This window comes from Nasonia vitripennis, unplaced genomic scaffold (genome assembly GCF_009193385.2).
Source record: "Nasonia vitripennis strain AsymCx unplaced genomic scaffold, Nvit_psr_1.1 unplaced0148, whole genome shotgun sequence".
In the NCBI taxonomy this organism is placed as follows: Eukaryota; Metazoa; Arthropoda; class Insecta; order Hymenoptera; family Pteromalidae; genus Nasonia; species Nasonia vitripennis.
The window spans coordinates 1,170,888-1,183,482 of NW_022279927.1; the positions used below are offsets into that span (position 1 = coordinate 1,170,888).

The 12,595-nt window shown below is 32.1% G+C and overlaps 2 protein-coding genes across 12 annotated transcripts in view; one reads left to right on the top strand and one right to left on the bottom strand.

Annotated features, from left to right (window-relative positions):
* Positions 1–12,595, bottom strand: part of LOC107982149 (dipeptidase 1) — a 662,392-nt gene that overhangs the window by 561,259 nt on the left and 88,538 nt on the right. The gene's annotated exons all lie outside the window — the stretch shown is intronic.
* LOC116418292 (85/88 kDa calcium-independent phospholipase A2-like) lies at positions 8,205–9,620 on the top strand. The gene has a single exon (XM_031933357.2). The coding sequence runs from the start codon at positions 8,639–8,641 to the stop codon at positions 9,098–9,100; it is 462 nt and encodes a 153-aa protein (XP_031789217.1). The 5' UTR covers positions 8,205–8,638; the 3' UTR covers positions 9,101–9,620.

Genomic DNA, 12,595 nt, shown 5'->3' on the forward strand with positions numbered 1-12,595 from the left:
TTGTATAAAGATACTATTTTTATCTCGATAAACTGCGTAGGTTCAAAATCTGTGCGTATTTGGATAAGCTCGTACGCAAGCGTCGTTGGGTTTATCCAAAATGGGGGTCTGATAGCTATAGGTAGGTGGTATTCGGCACGGGCACAAAGAAATCGGCGAGCAAAACGCGCCGAGTACTGCTCTACCCTGTTGGAAAAGGTCGATAGAAGTCGATTAGATCACTTCTCGACTTGAATAGTGAATCTTAATTTCACTTTTTGCATTATAGAACTTGATAAAAAATGATAAAATACGATAAAAATCAATATAAATCGATAAAACTTAATATGAAAAATTACAATTGAAATTGATAGGATTTCAAGAAGATCTAGTCTATCGATTTCAATTGCAATTTTTCATATTGAGCATTATCGACTTATATCGATTTTTATCGTATTTTATTACGTTTTATCAAGTTCTAATGCAAAAAATGGAATTAAGATTCACTATTCAAGTCAATTGAAATCTTATCGACTTTAATGGTGAATTCTAATCGATTTCTATTTACTTTTTCCAGCAGGGTAGTCAGCGTAGTACATCTATGTATGCACTTTTCTCTAGGGCTGTATTTTCAAAACTTCGTCTGCTGTTGTGCCGCTGTGGAGGTTAGGGGTTATTGTTGTTGTGCGGTGTTATTTTTGTCATGTGCAAGAAATGGTTATTTAAGAGAGTCAAGATAATTAATCAGTACTTATTCTAAAAACGTATCGTTATAAGATTTTTGGGAAAATGCTGTGATAGTAAAATGATATAGAATTCTCAACTCACGTCCCCTTTTGAGTATAGAGTAGAATTCTATATCGTTTTGCTGTCACAACATTTTCAAAAAAATCTAATTATGATTCATTTTTTATATACCTACTGTTTGATTATTTCGATTCTCTTAAATGTTTATAACCTTTGTTATTGGAGGTTATGATAGCGAGGGGAAAGAGGTAATTGAAGTGATCAAGTATAAGTTTGTCTAATAAAAGAGAAGTTTGGAGCAATGGAAGTACCTCCATGTAGGTACTTCCATTGCTTTATGTATGTTTTTCAGGTTCTTTTTTTGGTTTTTTATTTTTTAGTCAATAGGATTTGAACTTTGAGAGATAATTTTGGGCTACACAGAGGTGATTTCGTTTATTATTTTGTAAAATTGGTTGATTATGCAGGGTAAAATTTCAAGAATATTTATTAATTATGGAGAAATTTTGTAGTTGGAGGTTGTCGAATCACTTTCAGGTGTATTTATCATTGATAGTGATGACGACTGGTAGAACCACCAAATTTCAGATTTTTCTTACATAAAGAATAAGCATATCAAGAAATATAAAAATCAAAAATAACTTTGTAAATCAGTTTTTGATCACATCATTAATTTATTATTCAAGAGTGAAGTATTTAAGGTAGTAATGAGAGTGAAAAGAAAGTACAGGATGCCTTGACTGTTAATTCTCGTCAAAGGTTAAAAAAAACATTCATGAGTAAAAAATTTAGGAAAGTTAAAAACAGAAGATTATAAATTCGAGAACTGTAGCTGATATTTATAGTTGGAAAGAAAGCTAAATTAGAATCAAGGAGGAGTCTTCTTTTTAATAATATATTTATTTACGGATCATCTGTTCAAACCTCCAAAGGTATTTGAGTATTTTATATTATTTTACGGTTGTTAGCATTGAGAAATATGAATTCACATTATTTTTTAATTATTCTTAAAGTATCATTGAGATTAGAAACTGCATATGAGTCATAGAAAGTATATTGACATACTCAGCTACATTTTATTCAATTTATCAGTATACTATTTATTATGACCAGTGATGCATACCATTTTTGCAGTATTTTATATTAAAATGTTTAATGCTTTTCATTTCTATTCTAGGTGGCTTTCACGATTACGAATCTATCATTCCAATATTAACAGTAATGGATGTGTTTGTTTGGATATTTTAAGATTGTAATGGTCCCCTGCATTTATTATTTCAAGGAGTAAGTAATTTTGATAAATAAAAAATAAAGATATGTGCTTCATCAATCCAGTCATCTTTCAGGTTTTTTCCAAGGAAAGAGGATACGTTTCCGAATATGTACGCGACATTCGAATTCACGTGCATGCAGCTTTTGTATCTGTCGAGATCGCTTTCCTTCGAAAATATTGTAGATATTGCAATTCGATTGTTCACTAAACTTAAATTCCTACGAGACGAAGAAAAAAGTTTATTATTGAAATTAACGAACTTTAAGATGAAATGTTCAGATGCACACACTTATAAATTTCGGGATATATATATATATATATATATATAAAGATTGTATTTTAATCTGATGTATAAGTATATGCGACGGCAACGGCAACGACGACTGTGAGTTTGTTCGAGTAAGCTATGCTTCGAGCGAGGAGTGCAATGGACATGTTGTTTTAAAATGAAATCGTCATTTTATGTGAAACGTATACAATATACATACATTATTGATGTAGTTTATTGATGATTTATTGGATAGTTGATTATATTGTATTAATAAATTATTCAATTATAATTTCAGAGCCTGAGTTGTCACATAAGACTGATAGAACGCGTTCTATTTAGTCAAACAGAAGATTTACTTTGTGCAGGCTCATAAACTGAAGCACTAATAGAAATCTGGGACTTGAACTATGCCAAATTGTCAGAATGCATTCTGCAATTCGAGTTGCCTCAGCAATCGTTCAGTACAATAACAGAATGATTAACAAAACCTGGCTCGCAAAAAAGTATTGCAACTATTCAAACAAAAGGTATGTAGACCATTATCTATGCTCTGTCTTTTTCTTGAATGATGAAATTTATTCCAAACAAAGAAGTATTGATTTCCGACAGTTTGCAAAACCTAAAATTCAAGTAATCAGATGGAAGAGACGTAGGTGAGGTAAAAATTGTCTTGCCTGGCCTCAAACAAAAGTTATCACGATATTTAAAATTGGTAAAATCAACTAGAAGCCCACAGCTTGGACTATAAAGTCACCTGGAGACAACTACAATCTTAGGATAAGACAGGCTTACATAGTCTGATGACACGTTTCTTTCAAAAATGAAAGTTCAGTTTCTAAATGGCAATAATAACATTAGTGCAATGAATGGTGTTAAGTTTAAAAAGATTATTGAAATCAGATACTAGTGATATTAATAAGCAAAATATTATAGTGCATTATAGTGATGATGGAATTTTGAAAAAATTAGTAATTGAAAATTCAAGCATGTTGATGGATAAACAGAATAGTCAAACACGAGTGTTTTTGAAAAAATTGTCTGTGTCACAAAAAATGGTGATGCTATAGAGAGATGGCAATCAACTAATAAATAAGCCTTTGCCGCTTAAACTAATAACACAGAGTAATTTGTAAAGAAGAAATAGCGGTATGTGGTCTATGAGCCACGATCAAAGAAGAAAACAGTTAAAATTAAGTCATTCAAGCAAGTCAACTGGAGTGATTGGACCTAGAAAGAATATTACGGTTGTGGTTTCTAATAAAGAAGTTGAAAAATGAAGTATCAGAAGTAAATAGAAACTAATTAAGTAGTGTTAATAATGATTAATTAAAACTGTGCCTACAAAATGTTCTATGAAAATAATAAGTGAATTCACGATGCAAATTGAATTTTTTTCTCTTTTGAAGAATGATGAGTTTCTTCAAATTAATAATGAATCAGAAGATATAATGAAAAGAAAACACAGTTATAAAATGATTAAACAACCGATTAATACATTATTTTCTATAAAGACAAATCATAATGTTCACTCTGTCCAGAACAAATTTAAAATGAACCCGGATAAGTCATTAGAAAAACTATTTTCGGCTTGCAAGGTTATTCATTATAGATGTCAAGGATTTTAGTATTAGCAGTTGAATTTGAAATGGATACGCAAATTGTAAAGATACTGCTTGAGGCTGGAATACAGCCAGTATCATCTAAACTAATTCATAATTCATCAGTTATTATGCAGTTATAACATCTTCTAAAATCTTACATTTACTTCTTAAATATATAACACGGAGTAATTGTTCACTATTGAATTGTAGAAATTCTGAAGGTGAGAGATTTTCTGATAATTTTTACAACATATTATATATTTTATTAACAAAAATAAATATTTCATTTTTTACAGGCTTAGCGGTTATTCACTACTTGGCATTAAATGGAAATTTGGAAGGTATAATAGAGCTCCTGAAGCATGGCGTGGATGTCAGTTTGCAAGATAGTAGATCTGGTTGAACAGCTTTGTTTTATGCAGTTGAAACAAAAAATAGTGATATTTTTCAAGAGGTATTTAACGATATAGCTCATAAGCTTTTATAGAACACGAAGCTATTTCTAATATTTTGACTTTTTTAAACACAGTGTACTTTCTATGATTGTTATAAATAAGGTAGTGCAGTAGTAATTAATATGAATAGAAGTTTTAGTAACTAATAGCTTTTTCACACATGTAATTGTAAATATTTAGTACATGTAAAAATATTTGGTACTTTGAGTTTTGGGTTTTTAATTTTTACTTAATATACAAGGCATAAAATGGTAATCAATGTAAACCAAGTCAGTATCTGTTTTACGATAACTGATTTTTAATTTTTTTAAAATTTTATTCATGTGATTTATGTTCTTGAGTTTAGAAACAAATTACTCAAAACATTTTGCATTTATTTGTTTAAAAAAAATATATAAATTACAATGATAGTAGTAAATAAATTTTTCAGATGATGCTGGTTGGCAGATGAAAAGTTGGAGTAAAATTGGTTTGGTTTGGGTAGGGATTGTATCAATTGTTATTGAATTTTTTTTGTTTCGAAGGAAATTGTTGTTGCTGGTTACTGGCCTTTAAAAATGTAATGTGCTGCCTTATTATATTGTTCTCCTGTCTTCTTTGTTCGTGGATTGGTATCCATTTCTTTTTTAAATTTGTCCATCTTTCTACTCCTTGTTCTTTTGTTATAGTGGTGTTGATGTTAAGATCTAAAATTATTATAAAAAAGAAAAAAATTAGATTACGTGGGGGAAATCATTTTGCAAGTTTATTTTTATGTATCATTTTAATTATTTACCTTTTGTTTTATTTGTGATGTGTTCAGTTTCTAGTGATGGTGTGTGATCGGTGCTTTTGCTGGCTTCTAGCAGGTTGATGTACTTTTTGTTTGTTTCGTAAAGTTCTTCTTTTAATTCAATGATCTGACCTCTCTGCATTTTAATAATACGATGCAGATTACTGACATCAGTTATGTTCTCGATATCACCATATATATAAATTTATAAAAATTGAATTATTGTATATTTTTGAAAAATAGTTCTGAAAAATAGTTTGTTTAAAGGTCTTTTTTCGCGTATGAAAAAACATACATTAAATTCGGGAAGTAGCTACGCGAGAACATACGCGAAAATTATCAATAAACGAAGAAAAATCAAGTTTAGAGCTTTCTAAATGTGGTATATTCGTATTAATTGTTTTTTTTTATGTATAAGTGCTTATAATTGCTTTAGCACTATAAATATTGAAATAGTAGTAACTTGATTAACCTTATGACCGGTCTTGGAAACTGAACTTTCTTTTCATCTTTTAGCGTTCTCATCTGCGGTCTGGTTACTATTGGTATCGTATCTTTTGGTGTTATGTTAGCGGAAGTCGGAATCGGTACTTATATTTTTGTGTTGTACTGACATTTATGTAGCATTCGAGTAGAAAAAGTAATAATTATTGTTTATTATGATCATTTTATAAATGATTTTCTTTTGCAGAATATTTTTTGTAGGTTAACAATTTTTTTACAGAGCGGATTAGTAAACAATATACATATATGCGGCAATGGAGTGCAGAAAATACCAGTATCAGAAGCAAGTAAAAAAGTATGGACAAGTGATTTTATTGGAATTGTCAGAGTTTGGGCAGAGCGTAACCTCTATACAATTGCAGGTATTAAAGTCATGACTAAATTTGACCTAATTGTTATTAATGGTTTCATCGTGAAGCTGTTTTAATTCTAATATTGAAGATTTAAAAAATCATATAAAATTAAGTATTATAATGTTTATTTTTTTAGAATGGTATTGGATGAAGTTTTAATAGTATCAGTAGTGGAACGGCTCAATCCAGCGATGCCGATCAAAGGTATACACAAATAGGATGGAGTGTCTTAAGGTAAATAACACAAGTCCTCCGCTTGTATCAAAACAAATTTAATTAATTATATATTTTTTTTTAATAGCCAGGCAGCAAAAAAGGGACCGATTGAAAGTTAGACTAAAAGAGGTTGAAGATATTCCAGAAATTCTTGAGGAAAAATGCATAAGGTTAGCAGCTGCTATAAGTCGAGAAACGTCTTTGGTTTACATAGTTGCTGACATAAGTATAGCTGTATCGATACCAGATTACAGAGGAATTAATGGAATGTGGGCACGAATGCAGCTAGGAAAAGATATTGGGTTTGCTTTATTGTATTAAGTAGTAAACTGTATTTATTTGCTTCAATTTATTTCCTCACTTTTTCTCTTTCTCTAATTAATAATACTTTCTGTTTTTTTGTTTAACACATCAATCACAATTTCAGTTTAGCGGAGCCTATGATAATTCATATGGCAATTTATGCTTGATATAAAGCTTGTTTCAAATCATAGTAATAGTTTGCTTTATCTACTTTGTTCTAAGATCATAAGAATAATTTTCAGTTTCAGATTTAGAGAGTGGCTTTGCTTCGTCTGTCTCTAGTAGCATTGGCAGTCCAGCATCTTCGCATACTCCAGCTCAGACTCCTAGATCTGCTACAAGTGATCATTCTGAAGATGAAACTGGTCAAAGGACCTGTCGCTCTAGATCTATTAGCAGGTCACCAAGCACTCTTTATATAAATTTGCTAGTCCAATCTGTAGGGAGTATCAAATTAGGCTATCATAGATCCAGAAGTGGTTCAACTCATTCTGCATGCTCTGGAAGTGCTACTTCGGCAAATTCTAATGCATCCAGGTTCCTTTCACCCACTGGAAGCGATAGATCTGTTATTCCTAAATCAGGTGCTAGTTGAAGGTAAGCCTTAAATTATATGTTGTGTGCCATTGTGACAGTAATTAACTGTTCATAACTTACATTATCTTGTTCCTTTGTTTTATCTATATTCATTTTCTAAGTATCTGAGTCTTTATTAGTTAAATTCTTATGGTTATGCACTATTTCTAGATCTGGAAGTTATACATCGCAAGAAGATTTGCTAGTCAGGCTTCTAAGAGACCTGGAAGTTATGTCTCAAGGAGGTCTGGTAGTCGCACTTTCAGAAGATCAGGCAGTCATGCATCAAAAAGATCTGGCAGCAATGTTTCCAAAAGCTCTGGAAGTCAAACTTTTGAAAGATCGGAAAGTCAAACTTTTAGAAGATCAGGAAGTCAAACTTTCAGAAGATTAGGGAGACGAGCACCCTGATCTGGCAGCCACATTTCTAGAAGATCTGGTAGCAAAACTTCCAGAAGATTAGGTAGCCAAACATCTAGAAGATTTGGAAGTTCAGCTTCTAAAAGATTTGGTAGCCATACTTCTAGAAGATCTAGAAGTCAAGCATCGAAAAGATCAGGAAGTCAAACATCTAGATCTGCTAGCTAGGGCTCAGATAAGTTCAAACAGGGTAAGCGTTTGATATTTCATTTAGCATTTAATAAATTAATTAATTCTTACAGGACTCTTATATAAACTGTTTTTTCAGGTCTCTTAAACTGCTTTTTTTTATCTTCATACTTAGATTTATGATATGAAGTCTCTTTAATAGAGAAACCTTTGCGATGCAGGATTTTTTGCAAGACTGAAGTTGAACAAAATCTTAAAGATACAAAGTTTCTTGAAATCTATAATTATTAAAAAGTTTTAATTTTCAATTAATCTGTTTGTAAATGATGATTGATATTTCTTGCTATCTAATACGTTACCTTTTGTTTTATAAATTTTATTAATCACTGCAGGTGTTGGCCTTGATATTGGAGGTGGATTATTATTATCTGTATTTATTTATTAGAGAGCGATTACAGTTTTGTTGCTTTTTAGGATATAATTAGAAATAATAATAATTAGAATAATTATGAGACACTTTTACCTGTTGTTTGTTTTTCATTGTTAGAGCATGACTTTTGTTCCAGACGATCTACTTTTTCTTCTAATAATTTTATATATTTTTTATTTGTCGTTTCAAGTTGTTCTTTGTAATCTTTTATTTGTTTTTGTTGGGCTATTATTATGTTTTGTAGTTCTGTAATGTCTTTAATCTTGCGTATTTTTTCCTTTTAAAATATATGAAAGATTTTTTTTAATTCTTCATTTTTAAGTATACTTTGATATAATAATAATAAATTGAAGTTTTTAAAAGAAAATCACCTCTGATTGATCCATTATTGATTTTTAGTATCGTTGCGGTAACTAACAATGTATTACTAGTTTTGGCTTTTGAGATTTCTGATATTTTTTTCGAATATATTTTGAATAAGCCGTTATAGAATTGTTTGTCGCGCTAGCCGTAAGATGTTTCTTTTTCGTGTTCAAAAGCTTCGCGGTTGTCTTAGTTGATAAAAAAGGAAACTCAGCATTACATTTGGCAGTAACTCGGTCAACACCCATGATAGTACAGCTGCTGATAGCTTTTGGCGCGGAAATCAGCGCGAAGAACTGGAAGTCCCAGAGTCTTCGTCATCTCGTCGACAAAGACACCAATGAAGGTCAAAAGATATTGTATATCTTGCGCGCAGTCGGTGCTGAACGCTGTCCGCTCGACATGAAGGATTGCAGTATTGGCTGTAAGAACAACGAAATTTTCTACGGCATTGCACCGCCTGAACCGCCTACAGCTATGTCTCGGACCGTCCTTGATCAGATGCTTTACGTATCGAGAATGGAAAAGGTAGCCACGAAGAAGCGCAAGCACACGAAAGGTGTACGGTTGCTATGTCGAGACGGAGGTGGTATCAGAGGCTTAGTTCTCGTGCAAACTTTTCTGGAGATCGAAAGCGTGCTGCAGAAACCTGTATCGAGCCGTTCCGATTGGATTTCTGGTACTTCCATTGGTAGGTACTTTTTTTAGTCGCATTTATATTTTGTGAGAGTATATATTTTTATTAACACGCTGCTCTATTAGGAGGATTTAGGCACTCGGCATACCGCAGGAAAGAATTTGAAGGAGTGTTAGGCTCTCTAATAAATGATAATGCATTCGTGGGAAGACGATCGTATGACAGTGAGCCTTTGGAAAATGCATTGAAAGAAACGTTAGGTAAGAGGAGCAAGAGAAATGAACTCAAAATTTACAACAAATTTTACTTAATTATTTATCTCTCTATAGTTAGGTGAGGTGACGGTGATGGCGGCCATTTAAAGTTCTAAATTGATGATCACTGATGTTCTGGCTAATCGAAAGCCTGTAGATCTGCATTCGTTCCTGAATTACGATTTCCCGAGTAAAATTCTGAATATTCTACTCAGCGATAAATTTAAGGCGACTCTTGAACCGGGGGAGCAGTTGCTGTGGAAAGCAGCAAGAACGACTGGAGCTGCGCCTTTCTATTTCCGAGCTTTTGGGCGGTTTCTCGACGGAGGCCTTATTGCCATTCTTGATGCCATGACCGAGATACACGAGTTTAATTTTGCCTTAGAAGCAGTTGATCGTTCCAATGAAGTTGTGCCCCTGTCGTTGGTCGTTTCGGTGGACACTGGATTAATACCGATTTTGCTGCTGCAGAATGTCGATGTGTACCGACCTGAGAACATTTTCGACACTGTTAAATTAGGTAAGTTACGATTGCTGATTTTTGTGTGTCAAGTTTTATGAAGATGGTACTTTTGAATAATGTGAGGAATGATTGAAGGTTGTTGGAGATTCGCCAGTTCTTACCAAAAATAAAGCTTGTTAAGTTTATAATGTATCTTGGAGAGACTATGAAAAATATTTAATTTAATAATTATATTTAATAATTGTTTATTGTTTTGCTAATATTATTTATTTATTGATTATTTGTATTTACAGGGTAGTTTGATTAAATCCGGTGACAGTACGCAAGGTTATCCAGATTTTTTTTTCAATATTGTGGTCAAAGTGCTGATTGTTATTCTTCTGGCGGTCATCAACACTATCATCAATACTATTGGAAAACTGGCAACTAACTTGCATTTGTATCAATTATTTATTTTTGTTTGTAGACATATTCTTAAAATACATTTTATTTTAATTTTATTTTATTTTAATTTAAGATAAATAATACGTTTTCAAGAGGAATTAAACAAAAGGATCATATTTAATTTGTAGGATTTCAATTAGAAAATTGATTGTTTAGGAATTTAGCATAGTTTAGAGGGATGTAGTAAGCTACTTAGAGCTTTTCTTTAATCTAAGCAAATTCCTTATTAAGTTTAGGTTTTTCTAGTTCAGTATAATACACTTGAATTTCAGAAGTGAATTGTACTGATTCAGCTTAAATGTATAATTAGCATAGTGTGCGTCGTTATATAATATCAAATTACTCGGATCGGCTTGACTAATCCTTGTACTTGGCGATTATTTCCTAAATTTCGCATTTCTTATAACTTAATTTTAAAAAATGGTTTAATCTTGTATATATGTACGAGATAAAGGCCAAAATATAACTTTCAGCTTTTAAAAATATGGGAAAATTCCTGAAAGTATTTAGGACAGATGGGGCATGTTGCATTAAAGTTATTATTGAATGTATGTATCAAAAAATCGCTTCGAGGGTTGTTGTATGTCAAAAAGTGTTTAAAAAAAATTTTTGCCACGGTGAAAAGTTGCATTTTAAAAATGTCTACAACTTTTATATTTAACATTTTTATGTAAAACACAAATCTGCAAAGTTTTATGGTAAATAATTGGTTTTTAGCTGTAAAAAATCAATTTTGAGCTATAACCTCGAGTTATAAGCATTTTCATGATGTGATGTTAATGAAAAAAAAGTTGTATTTTTCAAAGATCTACAACTTTTTTCTTTAACTTTTTTTTTTTATAGAATGCTTAGGATTTGAGTTAGAGCAAAAAAACCATTTTTAGCGATTTTTGAAGGTGGCCGCATTCTGCGAATATATGCAGGATCAAGCCCAAAATAAATTTGGCACCTTACTATTACTAGGGGAATTCGCACACAACTTTTTAGCCAGATTGATAAAAGTCTCTCAGAGATAATCGTGTAACACCAAAATTTTTATTCAAAAACAAGCAAAAATTGAACAAATTGTGTCCGCATTTTAAAAAAACGTAGACGATCGGGATACAAAAAATAGTTTTTAGGTTTGTGCGAGAGGAGACTCCTCCCAAAATTTCAGCCCGATCGGTCGAAAATTGCGTGAGATATCGCATCTCACACATTTTTCGATGACAAAACTATAAGGCACTTCCGTGTCGCGGTCGTGCCTAAAAATATTCAATTACAATGAGTTTGCTAACATTTTTTAATATTCAAAATTTATTTCTGTCTTATTCTATAATTTCAAAACCGGTCCTGTGTACTAGTAGCTATAACTACTTTGATTGAATGTTAGCTGCATTAAATATATTCATTTATACTCCACGGTAATTAAGTCTTGTGGAACGTTTTTTAAATCGTGCTTTGTATTGGTTAGAATTTATCAATCTGGCAATCTAATTGTAGCATTTCAAAAACGTTCCACAAGAATTAACTACCATCGAGTGTACATGTAATATTTACCAGTATATTTAATAATGGCACTTAAAATAATGAAATATTATCACAATTAATTTGTAAATCACGAGCAAAGCAAGCGTATTTTGCTAGTTATTTTAATAAAGAAAAACGATTCTCTTAACAATCATCACACTTCTTGAAGAATACTGAAGCATACTGTGAATGAAGTTGGCAGCGGTTTTTATCTGCTCAAGGCTTTTAAGTAGAGACAAGACGCCTTAGTTGAGCTGGCGCTTCAGTTGCGCTAGAACTAGCGTCTGGCCATAAATTTTACATGGTCTTATGAAGGCAGCGGAGAGAGCTGGAGTTCAGCCGCCTAGAAAACTCTCACATTCATTCAATCATACGCGCATTCACACTTATTTACATTTCATACATACAGTACGCGGAAACCTAATACAGCCCGCTTTGCTACCGCCACTCGTTTACATCCTCACGGCAATCGCTTGCTACACTTGCTAGAGGCGGCATCTGTACCATGCTCGCTACTCAGATATAGCCCGAAGCATTGATGTATAGAGTGTGCGGGGGAGGGCGTGAATATTTGCTGAAATGGAGTCAAATAACTAGTTATTTTAAATTTAAATTAATGTACACTCAAAGCTAGTGTCGGTTAATTTGTAGTCCCTTAGTAAAAAGTTTACAAATGTTGAAAAATTTTAACTAGACTTCGAGAGAAAAAAATGATTCATGTATATATATATATATATATATATATATATATATATATATATATATATATATATATAATAGTTGTTTTGAGCCAAGGTAAGATTCAGGCCCCCTCTCCCCCCATACCTCCCTCAGCCCCTCTTCAGCCCCCCTCAAAATAACGTCAGAACGTTTTAAAAAACGCGTTATTTTTAACT